General features: G+C 42.7%; 1 protein-coding gene across 3 annotated transcripts; it reads left to right on the top strand.

Moving 5' to 3' along the window:
* The first annotated feature begins 37 nt into the window (after positions 1–37).
* On the top strand, positions 38–18167 carry RNF166 (ring finger protein 166). Of its 3 annotated transcripts, XM_069966042.1 has the most exons (7): positions 38–646; positions 8077–8233; positions 11437–11549; positions 12080–12194; positions 16154–16261; positions 16605–16719; positions 17685–18167. In XM_069966042.1, exons 1-6 carry the CDS (start codon positions 474–476, stop codon positions 16668–16670), a joined length of 732 nt encoding a protein of 243 aa, XP_069822143.1. In that variant the 5' UTR covers positions 38–473; the 3' UTR covers positions 16671–16719; positions 17685–18167. The 3 variants fall into 3 exon arrangements, with proteins under 3 accessions (XP_069822143.1, XP_069822142.1, XP_069822144.1); XM_069966041.1 differs by having other exon boundaries at positions 39–646; positions 16605–17689; XM_069966043.1 differs by lacking the exon at positions 38–646 and adding an exon at positions 5198–7539 and having other exon boundaries at positions 16605–17689.
* The last annotated feature ends 2821 nt before the right edge of the window (positions 18168–20988 follow it).

The raw sequence follows: 20988 nt of genomic DNA, 5'->3' as shown, positions 1-20988 counted from the left end.
TTCCGGCGCGGCCAGATGACGTCACACGCACGATGACGCCCAATAACTCAGCCTCAGTTAGGAACAAGTTTTAGTGAAATAAAGGGCTTAATTAGTTTTACATTAGTGACGTCGGTGACTTCTCATGCTCCTGGCAGAAAACATAACATTTAGTCCATGTAGAAGTCTCGCCCACCATGTCTGCCAGCACCTAATATGGCGGATTTCCCCATCACTGAGCGATTGTCACGGGACTACTATGCCTTTCTTGGCAGTCATTGAATTATGTTGCTTTCATATGATATAATATGCTGTATTTCACAGTTCTCTGGTTGTATCTATTGCGAATAAGGTAGTTTATTGCCTCCAAGGACAGAGGGGTCTCCATGGTGACGGGTGTCGCACCGCTGACGTCACACGGCGTCGTAGAGTGATGACGTTTAGTGTTTATGTCCTGCTGAAGCCGCGGAGGTGACGGTGCTTGTGTCGCGGTCATGGCAATGTTCCGTAGTCTGGTGTCGTCGTCCTCGCAGCACCGGCAGCAGCACCACAGCCACCAGAACCAGTCGTCCCCGTCCTCTGCAGACAGCCTGGAGACGCAGTATGGCTGCCCCATCTGCCTGGAGGTGTATTACAAGCCGGTGGCCATCGGGAGCTGCGGTCACACGTGAGTAACCAGGGGCCGGAGAGGCGGGTGCTGGGGGCGATGTCAGGCTGCAGCCATCATCGGTGGAGATGGACAAGGACCCCTCCCTCCCCCATTGTAGGATGTGGGTGGGGGTCGGTACACCTCTACATCAGGGGGCAGGGGTGGTGGAGCATAGTCCATCCTGTCTCCTATCCTACATCAGGGGGCAGGGGTGGTGGAGCATAGTCCATCCTGTCTCCTATCCTACATCAGGGGGCAGGGGTGGTGGAGCATAGTCCATCCTGTCTCCTATCCTACATCAGGGGGCAGGGGTGGTGGAGCATAGTCCATCCTGTCTCCTATCCTACATCAGGGGGCAGGGGTGGTGGAGCATAGTCCATCCTGTCTCTTATCCTACATCAGGGGGCAGGGGTGGTGGAGCATAGTCCATCCTGTCTCCTATCCTACATCAGGGGGCAGGGGTGGTGGAGCATAGTCCATCCTGTCTCCTATCCTACATCAGGGGGCAGGGGTGGTGGAGCATAGTCCATCCTGTCTCCTATCCTACATCAGGGGGCAGGGGTGGTGGAGCATAGTCCATCCTGTCTCCTATCCTACATCAGGGGGCAGGGGTGGTGGAGCATAGTCCATCCTGTCTCCTATCCTACATCAGGGGGCAGGGGTGGTGGAGCATAGTCCATCCTGTCTCCTATCCTACATCAGGGGGCAGGGGTGGTGGAGCATAGTCCATCCTGTCTCCTATCCTACATCAGGGGGCAGGGGTGGTGGAGCATAGTCCATCCTGTCTTTTATCCTACATCAGGGGGCAGGGGTGGTGGAGCATAGTCCATCCTGTCTTTTATCCTACATCAGGGGGCAGGGGTGGTGGAGCATAGTCCATCCTGTCTCCTATCCTACATCAGGGGGCAGGGGTGGTGGAGCATAGTCCATCCTGTCTCCTATCCTACATCAGGGGGCAGGGGTGGTGGAGCATAGTCCATCCTGTCTCCTATTCTACATCAGGGGGCAGGGGTGGTGGAGCATAGTCCATCCTGTCTCCTATCCTACATCAGGGGGCAGGGGTGGTGGAGCATAGTCCATCCTGTCTTTTATCCTACATCAGGGGGCAGGGGTGGTGGAGCATAGTCCATCCTGTCTCCTATCCTACATCAGGGGGCAGGGGTGGTGGAGCATAGTCCATCCTGTCTCCTATCCTACATCAGGGGGCAGGGGTGGTGGAGCATAGTCCATCCACATCCTGTCTCCTATTCTACATTAGGACATCCGGAGCTCTCCAGCAGGATGGGGGGCATGATGGGGGTTGTAGTGTAGCAACAGCTGCAGTCACATGTTGGGGCACACTGCTGTTCCATAGAAATCCCCTCCGAACATTTGCCACATTACCATCACAGGCAGGATTACTAATAGTACTGTAGAAACAAAGGGAAAATAATATAAATAAATCTTCATTCAGTAAAAACATGAGAACAAAAATACAACTTTTCAGTATTTAGCTAGAATTAGTGTGACTATAAGCAGCATGCCTTCCCTTTATAGTGTTCTGGGGTAGGGGGTGGAGGACAGAATCCCCCATTTGGGGTGACATCCTTGGATAGTGACGGCCCCTGCTGCAATAGTGACGGCCCCTGCTGCAATAGTCACAGCCCCTCTGAGCTTCTGCAGCCTCTGCTGTAATAGTGACAGCTCCGGGAGTTGTCTGTAGACATCAGGTAGGAGACATGGATCTAGGTGCAGGTAGTAGTAGTAGTATGGATGACATGCTTTGCATCTGTAAATAGGTCAATGTTGTCTTTTTCTGGGGTGCTAGGAAGACCATATTGGCTGGAATCTTCAACATATACAATGGATTTGCAGAGTCCTTTTTCACATTTTGTAATATTGTGGCCTTGTGCTATAATAAGAAAAAGTTTCCCCCCATCAATCTGCACTCCATACACCATAGTGACAATGTGAAAACCGAATGTTAGAATTCTTTAATATTTTATTGAAAATAAAACACTGCATTGTTTGACATAAGTACCCAGACCTTTTAGCCAGTACTTAGTTGAAGCAGCTTTAGCACTTGGATATGATGCCATAAGTTTAGCATACCTGGCTTTAGGGGGATTTTCTGCTCTTTATCTCTGCACATCCCCTCAGGCTCTGTCAGGTTGGAAGGGGACTGTTGGTGGACGGCCGGTTACAGGTCTCTCCAGAGATGTCTGATTGAATTTGGGTTAGGGCTCTGGCTGGGCCAGTCAAGGAGATGTAGAGTTATCCTTAGGCTGCTCCTGTATTGTCTTGGTTGTCTGGTTACAGCCTGGGGTGAACCTTTGGTCCAGCCCAGATGACTGGTTGGTTTTTGCTCTAATATACATTAAGCAACTGTAAGGTCTTCTATAGACAGAGATGTGTCTTTCTACATCATGTTAGGGTGCGTTTACATAGAAAGATTTATCTGACAGATTTTGGAAGCCAAAGCCAGGAATGGATTTGAAAAGAGCATAGATCCCAGTCTTTCCTTTATGACCTGATCCCTGTTTAGAGTCTGTTCCAGGTTTTGGCTTCAAAGATCTGTAAGGTAAATCTGTCTGTGTAAACGCACCATTACTCAAGTTTATTTCCCACAGATGACTCCAATTTGGGTGTGGTAACCTCTCAGAGAAAGGGCGGGTTCACACTACGGAATTTTCGCAGACAATGTCCGCGGAATTCCGTCAGCTGTCCGCCCGCACGGGCACGCGCTTTTCCGACGGCTCCATAGACACCATTCTATGGGCCGGCGTATTCCGCGATCCGCTGAAAGAAGTGACATGACACTTCTTTCAGCGTATAGCGGAATACGCCGGCCCATAGAATGGTGTCTATGGAGCCGGCGGAAAGGCGCCCAGATGTGCGGGCGGACAGCTGACGGAATTCCGCGGACATTGTCCGCGAGAATTCCATAGTGTGAACCCGCCCAAATGGGAGGCCTGAAGACCCTATTACAAGGGGCAACGGAGAGGAGCAAACAAGGGCTGTCAGCGCTCACTTGTTCCACATTCCCTGCTCGCTGCTGGCACTATAAGACACGTCTGCAGCGAGCGGGTGTGTACTGTGGGGGGGCTGCCCGGGTGATGGCTAGATCATCCGGGCAGCCCATAGCAGATAGCAGCGGTCCCCTTTTCCACGGAGCGACGGCAGCATATAGCTGCTATCTAAGTCGTTTGTCTTTCAACATGTTGAAAGACAAACGACTGCAACAATCAACCGACATCGATTATCGGCCGAATACGGGCGATAATAGTTTTGTGTAATAGGGCCTTCAGAGTAATGGTGCATTTACACAGAGAGATTTATCTGACAGATTTTTTTAAGCCAAAGCCAGAAACAGGCTGGGAACAGGTAATAAAGGAAAGATTGAGATTTCTCCTCTCTTCAAATCCATTCTTGGCTTTGGCTTCAAAAATCTGTCTGATAAATCTCTGTGTAAACACACCATTAGATTTCTAGTATCATAGCAAACCCAAAGTTTTTCATTTTTAATAAATTAGGAGGGAATTTCTAAAGTTTTGTTTTCACATTGTTATTATGGGGTATTGAGTGCAAAATGTTGGAGGAAACCTTAGGCCAACTTCCAGCATGCCAGACAACCTTAGGGCCCTTTTTACACAGAAAGATTATTTTACAGATTATCTGCCAAAGATTTGAAGCCAAATCCAGGAATGGATTTGAAAAGAGGAGAAATTTCAGGCTTTCCTTTATTACCTGTTCTCTGTTTATAGCCCGTTCCTGGCTTTGGCTTCAAATCTTTGGCAGCTAATCTGTCAGATAATCTTTCCGTGTAAAAGGGCCCTTAGGCAGTCATTGCATGCTTGGAGTTGTTCTGCAACAGCTGATGAGCCACAAGCTGGAAAACACCGTTCAGTAGTTGTTCTAAGTCACTGAATATCATGCTTTGTATGCAATGGTAGTCTCTTAATGTAGTCATCCAAAAAAAGTGCTCTTTGTTCCAATGACTACCCCGCTGGCCTCCACTTTCCAGTCCCCATCTGGATACACAGAAAATGTTCATTCAGCCAGCCACTGGCTCCAGTGGTGACCCACCTCTGTCAGCGAGTGGCTGGGGGGCAGTTCCTATGGGACAACACTGCACAGGAAACAAGAAGTGGGAATCGGAAGCCATTGGAATGGCTTCTGTGGGGGATCAGGATAGGTGAGTATAGTTGCTTTTCTATTTTTATCATCTCCATTAAGCAGATTTCTCCATCATTGCCCTGTTTTCATTAATTTTTGCTTGATGCAAGAGAAGGGAGGATTTGTTCACTCTTGCTAAGTACATGAGAGATTAACCTCTGCATAACTGTACAATTATATACCATTCAGGGGCTGTGCTAAGCATTCTTTTAGGGCTATGGCAGATTAATCTATACGAGGCCCTGTTCACACAGCATATTTTTAATTAGCATCTTGTATGTTAGAATACACTTGAAAATATGTTGCATTGCTTGCATTGAGATTGCATTGTGCACCATAATTTACCGTGTGAATTTTTTTTTTTTAGCTGTCAGCTTCAATTTAGGTTCCAAACTGCTAACACTGTTAGATTCTGTTAGGTTAAGGATACACATGGTACCCTTCATATATCTGTCTGTGCTTTCATAACCTAGGAAAATGCTTTCATTCTATAGTATGAAGAGTCAAAGATGCTTTCCTGAGCTCCTGAAGGCAAAACATGTCAGGTACCAGAATGCAGGATGCACAGCAAAACTTTCTGCCATACTATTTGGATATTTTATATTGCATGTGAACAGGTTTCCAGAAACCCCATTCACATGCATGGGATGTGGATTGTTGTCTGATTTTTGCTCTGCATTGTGTGAACAGGGTCTTAAATTGTTCTGCACATTGATTTTCATCCTATGACAGTTGTTAGATAATGCAGTGGGCTGTATTCCCACAGAGAAGCACAGTTTGTAGGCCACTGCTGTACATAATACATGGAGGCATCTTGGTTGAATGTAGCACTTCCTGCTGTGGGCCTGGTATGGCTCCCAATTCTAATTGCATTGTGCCTGATAGAGAGGTTGCCCCTTTATTTCTCCATCTTTTTGTTGATAAATAGATGCTGAATGTGAACTTAGGAGTATGGTATTTCCTCAATGCAGAAACCATGCTGATGTGACCGCTATATATCTGGATGATGAGCATGGTGCCCGGGGATGAATCCCCTCTTCCCTACTTATGTTTCTGCCGAATGTGATGCCTGTATGTTTGAGAATGTAAAGCAAGTAACATTATTATAACATGTAGTGTTATATCACTGTGTCTGGACATCCTGTTATGGTCAGGGTGAGCTGAAGTATCCTATGAGCCGATAATGTTGTAACCGATGTGCAGTGTGATAGATAGTTCTCCTTTCTTGCACTGTTATGTCTTCTGCTAGCATTTAAAAAGAAAGTTCTTAGCAAACTTCATTGTTGCATCTATTATCCCTTATAAAAAAAGGATGACTGTCCTCTTGTAGCCCCTTCCTGTGTACTTCTGTCAGTCCAGTGCCTGGTACTGGCAGACATCTTTATGGGGACATCCACACAGCACAGTATTTGCAGCATGGTTGATGCTGAGTGTTTTTGGCATTACTCCTGGCTTTATGCCATGCAACTGAAGCATGGTATGTGTTATTGTGCCCTAAAAGAGTATTACTACCTGGGTATATCCACAGGAAATGATACAAACGTCTGATAGATGCGGACCTTGTATCTGGGGGGCTGTGTATTTCTTTTCTTGTATTGATCTTCTTTTCAGGCCCTGTAAGTTCAGTAGCGTAGTACTTTAGCTGTTTCGGAGTACACTGCATTATAATGATTTATGATGCAGGGAGTTCTGTAAGAGGTGAAGTGTCAGTCCATATAAAAAGCTGACTCAGGTTGCGCACCATCCTTGGGTGATTAGGTGCCTTAAATCTGTGCAAAAGTCCTTGCCAGTTAGGGTTACAAATGTCCCCCATTGGAAATTGAGTCTGGTCCTGGTTCTGTTTGCCGATGAAACATCTAACATGTAACAGGGTATTCTCATCTGAGCATGTGGTCTATAGGATAGGGGATAACAAGCTGATGGCAGGGGATCTGACGGCCAGGATACCCTTCTTACACCACCATTTTGGAAGACAGAATTGTGCTGAGGACTGATCTGACCCTGTTGCCCAAATTCTCTTCTGCTTTCTATAGTTTGCAAGAAGAAATCTTGACGGCTTACTGTGATTTTTGCCTGTATCCAAGTAGTTTAGGAAATCCTACTCTTCTGGTTTGGTTCTCAAGCAAGAATAAGGGTAAAGCATCAAATAACAGAACTATTGCTAGGTGGATTAGTGAAGCCATTTCTCTAGCATATGTGACTATTGAAAGGCCAGTCCTGGTGGGGTTTAAGGCCTTTTCAACTAGGGTGGTAGCATTAGCATGGACAGAAAAGGCAGGAGCTTCTACTGAGGCAATGGACTGTAGGGCTGCCACTCGGTCTTCCACTTCTGCTTTTTTCAGATATTCCGGCCTAGATCTGTCTTCCTCTGCTGAGCTTTCCTTTGGTTGCAAGGTACTTCACGCGGTGGTCCCACCCTAGGGATTTTATCTCGGTAATCTCTCCTGGTGCTGTCATGGGCGATGGGAAAAAATTATAAATACTACCCGCCGGTAATTAGATTTTCCGGAAACCATGACAGCACCTTCTTTATTTTAACCTTTTAGTTCTGTTCCGAATTGGTGTTGGATCATGTGGTGTTTCAAAAAAGTTGTGGTGTTGGGTGTTGTAAGTGCTCACTAATGGTATGAGGCGGCCCTTTGTCTCAAACACTGGAGATAGTTGGACGTTTCCGCCTTTTTATCTCTGCAGGCTTCCTGACCTTGGGGTGGCCCCTGTCCTGGTGCTGTCATGGTCTCCAGCTAATCAAATTACTGGTAAGTAGTAATTATCATTTTCCTGTGCTTGATAGACCTGGAATGACCAGGATATATGTGCAGTTTATAGTAAAATGGACGCACATTTCAAATAAGCACAGGAAAATTATTAAGCATTTGTTTATGTGGAATATATGTATGTTCCACTTTATGCTGTGCACATTCCCTACATCAGCATTTGCATCAGTTTTGACATTTTTTAGTTTGCCTGTGTCACTGCTTACGTATTTACCTTGTATGCCAGATTATTGCTGAGAGATCACTGGCAACATAAGTGGTTTTCAGGTGCCGAGAAGTTCAACTCTCGGCACCCCACCGATAAACTGACTGAAAGGACTGAGGCCTCTTCATTTTCCACAAGATATAGCACTGCACATTCAGTGGTGACTGTACCTGCTATTGGAGCTTGTCTCTTTCAGTGGGAGGAGCTGCATTGATATGAGCTGAATTCTGTAAAAAATCATGACGTCATCACTATGTTGTGTAATTTATGTTGTCAGGAAATTAGTATCTGATCTAGGGTTTGTCTTCTTTCAGGTTTTGTGGCGAGTGCCTGCAGCCATGTCTCCAGGTCCCATCACCCCTATGCCCCCTCTGTCGTATGCCATTTGACCCAAAGAAGGTGGAGAAGGCCTCCAATGTAGACAAACAGCTGTCCTCATACAAGGCTCCCTGCAGAGGCTGCAGTAAGAAGGTAAGTCATACTATCATCAAATTACCATTCCCATACGTTAAACAGCTTGGGTGGATCATTTTCTTCAACTGCAGTGGAGCCTTAGATTACAAGCATAATTTGTTGTGGGAACATGCTTGTAATCCAAATCACTTGTATAGCAAGGCAGATTTTCCCATAAAGATTCATTAAAATGCAAATGATTTTTTCCACAACTCTACAACTAAGGGGACAACTGTGCTACTGTACACAATTCGGGACCCTGATTGCAAGCAACACCTGACTCCCAGCCTCTCGCACAGCTGAGTGCCACGGACACTTAAAGTGCTACAAAAACATTGCCCTTTTTTCCCCTACTCTTGTCTCCAGTTCAGGTGGGGTTTGCAATTAAGCTCCATTTACTTCAATGGAACTGAGTTTCAAAACCCCACCCAAATGGGAGACAAGAGTGGTGCAAAAGTGACCATGTTTTTGTAGCGCTGGATAACCCCTTTAAGGGTTAAAAGATCTGCAGGGACCCCTGGATCCTGATTCCTGCCTCCTCCCCGCACCCACTCCCGTCCCCTCTTTACAACTTCATGTGCGCTCCTGCCTCCCCCATCTGCCTAGCATTTAGGGCCGCTCCTGCCTCTTCCATGCGCCCAGCACCTGGGTCACTCCCGCCTCCATCATCTACCTAGCACCCATGCTGCTCCTGCTTCATCGACCCGGGGACACTCCCGCCTGTTCCATGCACCCAGGCTGCTCCTGCCTCCCCCATCTGCCCAGCACCTGGGCCACTCCTGCCTGTTCCATGCGCTTCGGCCATTCCTGTGTCCTTCATCCACCCAGCACCCAGGCTGCTCCTGCCTCCCCCATCTGCCCAGCACCTGGGCCACTCCTGCCTGTTCTATGCGCTCCGGCCATTCCTGTGTCCTTCATCTACCCAGCACCCAGGGCTGCTCCTGCCTCTTCCATCATCTTCCTCAGGGTCAGGATCCTGCGCTGTATCTTTGTGCACTGTATCTTAATGGCAGCCTAAAGGGGAGCTTGTGATACAAAGCATTGCTTGTATACAGAGTTACATCTTTTTAATATTGTGAGCTTGTCTTTCAAATTGCTCGTAAACAAGGTTACTCATAATCTGAGGTACCACTGTACTTTTATGACCTCGCCCTATGTGATGTGGTAGCTCTTACCCTTCAATCCCTCAAACAGTAGCACTTACAAGTTTGAGTATTTGTAGAAAAAGAAGTAACTCAGAGTGAGTATGGGAGCCAAATTCTCTCCAACCCTTTTAAATATAGTATTGTCATGTTTTGAAGAGGATTACATATTTTGGGAGGATACTTTTTGCTACTCCATCTAGTGGATCAGTCGTTACATAGATGACTTGGTGATGGAAAGGAAGTGAAGGACATTTCTGGGAAATTACTGAATATCTTAATAACAACCATTATGGATTTAAATTTATTGCTAACTATGGAGGAAACAATGTCATGTTTATTGAAATCTGTTTAACAGGGTCTGGAGATAGGATACAGGCTTCCCTCTATAGGAAGGATTGTGCGGGTAATGCAATCTCGCTGGCTACATCATCCCACCCCCCACATGTTGTTAACAACGTCTCGTATGGAGAATGGTTTCATCTTAAAAGAAACTGTTCAGGGACAAACATGTTTGTACAAGAATCTAAACATTGAGGGGATAGGCTAAAGGCTTTTTTCCCACACAGTATTTTGCTCAGCATTTTGCAACCAAAACCAGGAGTGGATTGAAAACACGGAAAGGCTATGTTCACACACTGTTGAAATTGAGTGGATGGCCGTCATTTATTGGCAAATAATGGCCATTATTACAAAACACCGCCTGTTATTTGCTGTTAAATGGCAGCCATCCACTAAATTTCAACAGTGTGTGAACATAACCTTTCTGTGTTTTTAATCCACTCCTGGTTTTGGTTGCAAAATACTGAGCAAAAATACTGTGTGGAAACATAGCCTAAAGAAAAAAGGGGAACAGTAAGAAAAAATAAAAAAACAAGAGGGCGTAATTTTGTACAACATATAGCCGCCAATTTAATTTGATCAGTAATAGTATATAAAAACATCTCCCTATACTTTGGCAGGATGATGCTTTATTATCACTAAGAATGGAGGTAGAGTAGCGTCAAGGAGAACGCCCATATTGGGTTCAAGTCTGTCCCCCTCCTTATATATCAGGCACATGGTAAATAGTAGAACTTGGCTGGATACAGTAGGATCATCCATTTGTGGACATGTAAGATGTCTCACATGTTCACATATGTCTGTTTGCAAAACAGTTACATTGTGTGCCAATGGTAATGTGTACAAAATAACTAACTATAATAATTGTAATATAAAGTATTTAGTCTATGCGGCCACCTGCACACAATGTAACCTGCAGAATGTAGGCTGCACAACAGTTTTGAAAGTGATAATAAGAGGGCATATTTCAGATGCTAAAAATAGTGCAGTTAATGTGTCCTTTTTACCCAGAAACTTTTGTGAACAATATGGAGGGGAAACATCTATGTTACAGGTTATGGGTATGAAAAAAAGTATTTTACCCATAAGCGAACACTTTTCAATAGGAACTCCTTTTTGGATATTTAGGTTAGGCACACTCGACAACCTGCTGGTTTAAATTCAAAACATGACCTCATTTTAACCTCGTAATGGTGTTGCTGTACTTTGTAGTTTGATTATGTGTCTGAGTACTGACTTATACAATGTAGTTTAAATATGTGTCAATAAAATAACAATTCTAGAACAATTCTTTTTTTTTTTTTTTTTTGAATCCTGCAGTGTGTGCAGTTCCTTTGTTATGTTTCTTAAATATCTAGGAAAAAATAGACAACTGGGAATTACCATTTCTTTTGTTAAAACGGAAGTGACCTTAGTCTGTTGCTTTCATAGCTGATTAGACAGTATCTTCTCCACATCGTCCAGCTGTCAGTTCAATCTGGGGTGTGTGTGTGTACAATGGCAGGAAAGGGGGACCAATATGACTAATAAAGTATGTTGAGTGTTATTAAAATTGCTTACCTTTTGCAAATTTTTAAAAAAAGAGCAAATGACTGAATTGGTTATTGTAACATTATCTACTGTTTTGTTTGGAGAATTGGTCTTCACCATTCTGTTTCTAACAGTGGTTGAAATAGAGAATAAAAAAAAAAAAAAAAAAAAAGTTCCACTTTAAAGACTTGTGTGTTGTCTTTACAGGTGACCCTCGCAAAGATGCGATCCCACATTTCTTCATGTGCCAAAGTCCAAGAACAGATGGCCAACTGTCCAAAGTTTGTTCCTGTAGTCCCAACATCTCAACCTATTCCAAGGTGATCACTCTCATTTATTACTTCTTTGGGTTATAGACAAATGTTATCAGGAATCCCTAAATATGATCCATATCTATGTTAGTGAGAAATGATGCAGAGCTTGTCACAGCAACGTTCCTATTAACAGTACAATTGAGTAGTCATCTGATTTTGGTAAGTGATATGTGTAGGCTTCCCAGCCATACTCCAGGCTTAAAGTGAGAGATGAGCTGATGAAGGAGCATTTGTTCACTTATCCCCTGATCACTTGCTGTTACACAGGGTGAAATCTGCCTAATTTGACAGATAATCACTGTGTAATAAGGCCTTTAGTGTTTGCCAGGACTACAGTAATCTGATATCTGTGGTCATCTATAAGGTCACTGGAAAGTCATTATAATGTAAGAATACATTATGTATTTACAGCTTTTTATCTCCACATAGCTTTTGATGCCCAAATCACTGACTTAAATATTAATGCATATTTACCTGGAGACTTACTTGACAGCTACCTTCTCATCTGTTCACCATCTTTTTTCTTTCTTTGCCAGTAATATTCCAAACCGTTCCACCTTTGTTTGTCCATATTGTGGAGCCCGAAACCTGGACCAGCAAGAACTTGTGAAACACTGCATGGAGAATCACAGAAGTGATCCCAACAAAGTGGTACGTCTTATTATTCAGGATAAAAACTAACCTTACCAGGAGATTGAGAATCATTAAGAGTAGTTACTGAAGGTGGGAACCACATGACTAGAAAATAGTGTACTCATGCAACTGTTCATCCTTTGACTACTATAGGCACATTATTTTGCAAGCATACTAAATTAATGATTGTAACCAATTTGGAAGAGGTAGTGTAACCACAACACATGATATGGTCAACTTCTGAGAGAGGGAAACACTGAGAAGCAGATCTGCTTTTTTGTATGCCAGTTTGAGTAAAAAAGGTACAAGTAAGATTCATTAAAAAAAAACAAAAAAACTTTCCTAACTTAGGTCCCCTGCAGCTCCCATTCAGTTCTGTTTGGTCCCCCCGATGTTCTGTCTTTTTGCCCCAGAGGCAAGTGGTCAGAGCAGGACCAGTGTGGCCAGTGATTGGATCAGCCAGAAGTTATGCACCAAGACAGAACATTGGGGGACCGTATGAGTCAAACAGGCGCTGCGGGGGACTGGGGCTAGGTAAGAGGGTTTTGTTTTGTTTTTTCAGTTTTTCCCCACCCAAGCAGGATATTTATTTCCAAAAGACAGGAATATTCTTTTAATAAATTTGGCACAACTTGATCTGTCTTATAGTGTCAATATGGCATGTACCATAATTAATTTTTCAATGCCGTGTAAGAGTGATGCAGATCTTTGACAGCACTAAAAGACAAAACCTCATGCATATGTGGCTTTGAAATACTGTGCAAAACAAGATCCATGTTTTACCATCTGTCAGACAGTTCTGCTTTTTCTCAGACACTTCCTGTTTGCAGATCAAAGTGCACTTGCATAACCCTAGAGAAATTAAGCAATCTGTCTAAGGGTCCTATTAGATGAAACGATTTTTAGCGATAAACTATTGCAATGGAGAGCTTTTGGGAAAGACCTGAAATCGTTTACTATAACACACAACACACGATGGTTGTTAGTTATGATCGTTTACTCCTGATTCGAGCAAAAGAGTGAACAATGTGTACATTTAGCTAATGATTTTAGGGTCAGCTTAAAGGATGCAATTAGCGACACAATTGATTTTTTGATCATTGCCTGCAAACACACACAAAACGATTATTCTTTAATCTACACAATAATTGTCCTGTGCTATGGGGCCCTAAGCCTAATAGTACGTAGCCACCCCATATCTAATATATCGATGCAGCTATTAGTTCACTAGGAAATACTTATACACGTTTAAATCATATGGCTTGGCCATATACATTTGCTGCACCCCTGATTGTTTAATAAAAAGCCAAGGGGGGAATTTACAAAATATGCCTATATTTGCAGTTTAAAAAGGGAAAAAATTGGTCAGCTCTCATAGAACACTGTTCACACTAGGCAGGAGCACGTTGCCATGGCTAAAATTGCAAACACACAAAAACACAGAAAAATGCAACAGCTCAGCGCAACAGCAAGATACAGACCCACCATAGACATGAAAATAATTAAAAGCAGCCCCCCAACTGCTCAAAAAATTCCCACAAAAATAATGAGTCTCTTGGTTACTATTTGCAAACAGCGTAAACTGCCTCACCACGATAAGGTGGACTCATATCGAGGCAGACCCTACACTGTATGTACACTATGGCCTCTCCATGGTGTATAATACGCCTATGCTCTGGGCATGCAAGATCCGTCTAATACCTGCAAAAATAATTGTGGTGGTGCAATTATTTTTGCAGGTATTAGACGGGTCTTGCATGCCCAGAGCATAGGCGTATTATATGCCATGGAGAGGCCATAGTGTACATACAGTGTAGGGTCTGCCTCGATATGAGTCCACCTTATCGTGGTGAGGCAGTTTACGCTGTTTGCAAATAGTAACCAAGAGACTCATTATTTTTGTGGGAATTTTTTGGGCAGTTGGGGGGGCTGCTTTTAATTATTTTCATGTCTATGGTGGGTCTATATATGCAGTTTGTCTGAATTTGTTCGTGGATTTACTCTTCTGGTCCATGTCCATCATTAAATTTACTTCATGTCAGACATATGCCATTGATGTGTCTAAAAGCTTCTACACCTATTCTGCATCACTTTTTTGCCCTCAAAAAATCTTTACATCTCAGCAGCAGTAGAAGTCTGTAGAATAGTCAGTATCTGTCACGCTGTCCTGGGATGTTTGACTTGTAAGAAGGTGGTGTCCAGCTACCTACAAATGCACTGTAAATTACTATGCAGACCAGTGGCTGAAAACAGCAGCACACTCACAGCAGCATCTGCCCAAGGGACTGTGATTGTGTGAAGGCTGTGCAAGATGAGATCATGTGTAGTGCCAGTTATATCTGAAAGAAACTGCAGGACAGTACAATGCCCCTTGTCAGGAAGAAAGGGAGGGAAGCATTGTGTGCCAGGCTGGATCCCAGGCAGTCACAGCGTTGTTAACAAAAATGGTGTCCTATCTCATTACTTAAAGTGATACTTTCACCCCCCCCCCCCCCCCCCCCCGTCCCTTTAGTCTATGTGCAGTTCTCCACACCATCCCTAAGCTTAGATGCTGCACATTCAAGACATACCTGTATAAAACTTGTCTGTGTCTTCTTTCTGCTCTATGATCGCTTCATTTTATGGGTGGACAGTGTCACCTAGGCGGAGCTTCATGACAGTTGGGCCCCCTCTCTTATATGGACAGTGTCACCTTGGCGGGGCTTCATAGCAGTTAGGTCCTCTACCCACCTGGCAAATGGAGCCTAACTACCACTGTGCGTACAGAAGAGATGGAGCCCAACTGCTGTGAAGCTCCACCTAGGTGACACTGTCCATCGCTAAAACTGAGCAGAAAGACGACACAGACAAGTGTTATACAGATACAACAATGTGCAGCATCTAAGCTGGTGTGGAGAACTACACATAGAGTAAAAGGGTAACTATTATTTTAAGCCTTGGTCTAAGGGCTCTATTAGACAAAGCGGTTTTTAGTTTTCTCTGATTAACCATAAATTATCACAAATGAGCGCTTTTGTAAACGACCTGAAATCATTCACCATAATACACAGAACGATAGCCATTAATTACAATTGTAATTACAATCATTATTACGATAATTCATATACTTTTAGTACGTAAGTGTACGAAGGATTGTAATAACGAACAATGTGTACATACACTAAAAGATTTGTGAACGATTAACGACAATTTTATGGTCAACTCAAAAGATGTGATCAATGACATACGAGTCGTTTGATCATTGCCTGCATACACATGGAAAGATTATCGCTTAAATTTTTTTCGCAAGATGATCGTCCTGTGTAATAGGGCCTTAAGTCAGTCCACAGACTGTAAACAGCTGCAGATATAATTTTATTTTTTTGGCGGGCCTTATCTCTATGTGAATTATATGATTCCTGATGTATGTCACATCTATTACCCATGGCCTATCAAACTCCATTTATCCTTTTGGGGGCTTCAGAACCAATTACCAGTTTCCCATAGAGTTATGGAGTCAACACACAATGGTTTCAACATACAATGGTCCTCCCAGAACCAATTAATATTGTATGTTGAGAGACCACTGTAGTTTATTTTTACTCCCTGTCGAGTAGTAAGGTTCTGGTGCTACTCAACCAGGCTGACCCTTTTTCATGGTGTGTCGTTATTTCTTCCATTCCTACATGCCCCAATGTGAACATACTTAGACTCTCCTGCAGCTACGTTTATCTATCTCTATCAGAATTTCTTTAAGAAGCAGGGTCCTCCTTTGTCTTCAAACCTTTAGAAAACAGCTTCCAAAAATGCCAACACTTTAAAAACTAACGCTGAAAACCAAGCTGTTTTGCAGGCTGTTTTTCCAAGCAATTTATACATGTGTTTTTGCTAACTGCATGAACATAGTGTTAGATATGTAATTACTGGTTGAGGTTATGACAGCCACAGTTCATGCACATTTCTTCTGTAACAAAACTTTCTATAACTTGTGTTTTTAGGTTTGCCCTATTTGTTCAGCAATGCCATGGGGGGATCCCAGCTACAAGAGTGCCAATTTTCTTCAGCACCTTCTTCACCGACATAAATTCTCTTATGACACATTTGTGGTATGTATATTCGCAAGCAGTTTGTTACCTGGTATGTGGAGTAAATTAAGTTACCCTATGTAAAATCTAATTTCCTTACCAAACGACCATATTGTTCCTTTACACTTTACTGCAACTGTAAACTGATCTCCAAAGAAAGCAGAGGAAACACAAGAGGTCGTTCAGCCTGGACATGCTACCAATATCTGCATTGCAAAACCACAGCTATGTGTGGTAAATTGTATGTAGTTTCCCTGCACAGTAATGTGGCCCCTTTAGTGCTGCAAGTGAGCCTGGCCTTAATTCTTTTCTTAATGCATGCTCATTTCATGGTGTTAGCTTCAATTTGATCTTTTTGTTCCAGGATTACAGTATTGATGAAGAAGCCGCGTTACAAGCAGCACTCGCTCTGTCGCTGTCAGAAAACTGAAGATTTCTGTTAGATGCAAGGTTTCCCTGTGTTGTCACCCACGACCGAGGCTTGTACATTCCTTCCAAAACTAGCTAATCACTTTTCCTTTTCCCCATGCCTTTCTCTAGTAGTGTTTTTATTAGTAAGGTGGAATCTTTTAGGAATTGCCAAGTTAAATTGTTAGGCCAGATGTGTGTCTTGGTGCAATCAGATAGGGAAGCGGGCACAAGGTGCCAACCAATACCCCTTCTCTAGTTATATTGTTAATTTTATAAAAAAATATTTTTGAAGAAGTAAAAAGAAAGTGTCAACTATATTTGAAACATAGGAGACGGGTTAAAAGGGAAAAGAAGAGTAAACATAGAATCTGAATGAGTAAATAACAAATGAATAGAAAAGCAGATTGGATGAAGGTTAGGCCTCAGCAAAGAACTGCTGGCATTTGGGATTTGTCTTTCTCTGGCTCACAAAAAACAATCTTTGTCGATGAGTCCACTACAATTTTCCTTTGTGCTTTATGCAGGTAGGGTTGATTGGCAGGAGAGGGCGTTATGGCCAGAGGCCATGGTTTAGAGATTGTAGTATGGCACACAGTGGGAGATTTACAAACATAATATACTGTAGCTATTGCTGTAATTCTGAACTCCTTTATGAAGACAGGAGGAAAGATCTATAGACATTTAAATAGGACCCGTCAGCTCCCCTGAAATTACTTTTAGTAAATAGTAGCCTTTTGGGTAGTAAGTAATGTCATTTTATGCTGTTTGGCCAAGCTTTTCATGAGCTGTCTGTTAAACACTACACCCTGTGGGTGATGGATGTATTAAACTGATGCCTAAAAGTAGTATCTGTCACTTACAGGCTGTAATGACATACATTCAGGGTCACCATGAAAAAGCTTACAATGAATCCCATAATCTATGGGTAATCGATGCCACTGTTAAGTATTTGTTCCAGCCTCCATTTACGTATAGATGTGGAGCTTTTTCGTATATACTTTGTATTTTCTTTACATTAAACATTTTTCTATAGATCTATTGGGAGCAGTAAAGAAATTAAACCCATTCAACCTGTAGAGACAGGATAAGAGGACAAGGTACCTTTACATTTCAGTAAAGCATTAGCTTATTTATATTATACAAAGTTGAGATTTTCAATGTTTACATATTAGTTTAATGTTTTAAAATGAGATTTACAATGCGTGTAAGCTAGGGGTATATGATAAACTCCATAGGATTTCTGTTGCATTAAGGATATGTATAATGTCTGCAACTATTGTATTGCTTTGCGGCATCTAAAATGAAAGGAAACCTTCTCCTTTATGCCGCCTGAGCCACTAGCCACTGATTGATAGATGGACAGATCTCTCCCTGTTTGGGTATAAAGAGCTGTCAGTCAAGGCCAGCTGGGCAGGCGAAAGCCCTCGGAGACTGCCCTGATTACTTGTGGTTCAGGCTGCATGATAGTGATGATGGATCCCCTTTAAGCAGCTGTGTAACTTTTGTCACCTTACTTATTGCCGCTTCATTTTTATTTTATATGCAATGAAACAATAAAAATGGTTGCAAAGTTCATTCACCATGTTTTACTGGGTAATCAGACCAGTTTGAAGTTCTACTAGAACGTAAATTATTAAAATGTAGAAAAATATTGTCCAAGAAGATAAAATGTGACCCTTCTATGGGGAACATTTTTTGATGGTTATTAAAATATGGTAGAATAGGTTATTTTTTCTAAATTTTGGACCAGGTTGAATTCTGGCAGGGATTGAAACTAGCAAATTCTGTGAAGCTTCCACCTTGATGCAGCTGCTGTACCACTGTGGGTGGATGGGTGTATCTATACTTGGGTGAATTGGTTATTCTGGACTGTAAATTCCAAGGTGGGCAAGGGGAAGTACTGGTAAATACCTGGTGTACAATGCATCCTTATTAGGGGGTTGATATGTAACTCCACCTGTAACCATCATCAAACCTGTACAAGATTGATGGTGTGGATGTCCGAACATCAGCATTGGACAGTTTAGAATATGTCCCTGGCTGTAGGAAATAATTTCCAGCCACTATGGATTGTATAATAATGTGTGATATTAGCTCAAAGTGGTGCTATCCTGAAGTATGGATACAGCAGCTGCTACCTTTTTTCTCTGGGTGATCGACTCATAGTCTGGAGTTCTTGAGTGGCGAACACTGGGGAACTCGCTAGAGCACTGCAGGAATTCTCTTTTTCATCTCTATTTTTACCAACTGGGTGATTTTAATATCTTGGGCGTAATGTATTATCACCATACTGTTACTATACAAGCCCCAGTACACTAAGGCCAATACTAATATACCACTATACAAGGGACACACAAAACTATAACCACATATTACTACCATATAATGTCTCAATAGTATACTGTTACTAAATAATACCACCGTTATAATCATTAGCACCACATTGTGGTTGGATTATACTACTATACTGTTGCTAAATACCAGTTACTCAATAGCCACTATTTTCTGCATACAGTGGTAGATACCAGCCCCACATAGGCTTTGCAGACTGTATTGCGATGTGATTACAGTACAGTTACTTTCAATGACTACAGAAGGTATCTTCTCTGAAAAAAAAACCCATAGTAATAGCCCTTTTTATGCCCCCACAAAGAAATAGGTCCCTCTTGTGCCCCCACATATTACTACACCCCTCTTGTGCCCAGCATGTAACAATATGTTCTCTTTTTGGCCCCTACATAGTAATATGGCCCATTTGTGCTGCACCTTTTCTAACAGTCCCCATTCTTCTCTGATCCCACATGGCTGTGTCCTTTTCATGGTGAATGTGGCTAGGTGTAGGTGGTGCGATACAGCATCCTGACTCACAATCACTGTACTCCTATCTATCCCGAACTCGGTACAGTTGAAAGTTTCATTCTCCAGGGCCATGTTCTCTGAATCCACCTCTTGGTCAGTGCTTGGACCTTTTCAGCACCACCTTTCTCAATGGGCTTTGTCTTGCAGCTCTGTGGAGCTGAACAGCAGTAACAGTCACAGCCAATGGACAAGCGTGCCACTGTTTTCGGAAGGCAGCAGCTGTGTATATTTCATCTTACTACTTCCTTTATACCTGCACCCTTTGCAGTGAGCGATAAGGGAACACTACTAGTTTGCATTATATGTTGTGCTTCCTACTAACAGACTGATGCATCCACTGGCAATAAAAATAGCTAATAATAATGCATCATTGGAAAGTAAAGAGCCTACAATGTCTATGTAAAAAGCCATTCAGTGGAATTTGTATTACTTTGCACATCTGCTGGCCAGAAATCTTCTCAATCCAGTTCCCAGTAGTCAGACATTGGTAGTGTGACTCCTGCAGTGCTTTAGAACCGGGTTACCCAGAGAATAAGGGATAACACATTTTATACTGGCTTTTAATAAGATAAATAACTGGTTTTGGCATTTTTAATGCATTAGTGTGAAGCTTTGCTATTTTATAGTGTATAAAATGATGTAATATAAATTAAGGAAATCACTTTACTCTTCATCTGTCTGTGTTTGCATTAGTATTTTGCAACAGTATTTTTATGGAACCTAAGACCTGACTATTATTTTTATTTCTTTGGTCTGGTTTAGGGGTAGGTAGGGTTGAATCTGGTACGGCAATAGGATAATGAGCCCTGAATTGTTGGGTATTTTATTTATGGTACTATGTATCATTTGTTTTTATTGTTTAAACCATTTCAAAGTTGACAGTAGCATCTTCATAAGAAATGACCATGTAATGTAAACTCATCATTTCTAGATACTAATACTAGCAGCTGCCAAACACTTACCATGTCCTTCTACCGGTGGGTGATGTCAGTTTCTCTGTGCTCATACACACAAACACGAACAGACCCATTTAAAGTAATCAGGATCTGCTGAGGCCAGGTTCCCGCACAGTGACCGCCACTTGTGGATGAAGCACCATCTTATCTGCATGTGGCAGCTGCAACTAGAGAACTCCGCCTGAGGCTGGAATCATATGTAAAGTTTTTAAAGCCTTTTTTTTTTTTTGCCAAAGCTAGGAGTTGATCCAAAATTTATGGAACTTAAGTGTATCTTTCCTGCTCCATTTCTGGATTTTGGCTTAGTGGATTATATGTGTTTTCAGCCTAAGGTCGTTTCAGGAGACAGGAGGTTCTAAGGTAAGTATGTCAAACATCGGGTCCAGGAACTAGGACCCCCACCGTATAAGGTATATTGGAATCATTGTTCTTATTTAACTAAGCACATATTTGAGTATCTCTCTCTCCATTGATTTTAGTAGGACACACAGAAGCCTATGAGTGAAATCACATAGGTTATGT

The sequence above is a fragment of the Dendropsophus ebraccatus genome, chromosome 4 (assembly GCF_027789765.1).
Source record: "Dendropsophus ebraccatus isolate aDenEbr1 chromosome 4, aDenEbr1.pat, whole genome shotgun sequence".
Lineage (NCBI taxonomy): Eukaryota > Metazoa > Chordata > Amphibia > Anura > Hylidae > Dendropsophus > Dendropsophus ebraccatus.
The sequence above is the reverse complement of the archived record's forward strand: the minus strand, read 5'-3'. Positions and strand labels throughout refer to the sequence as shown.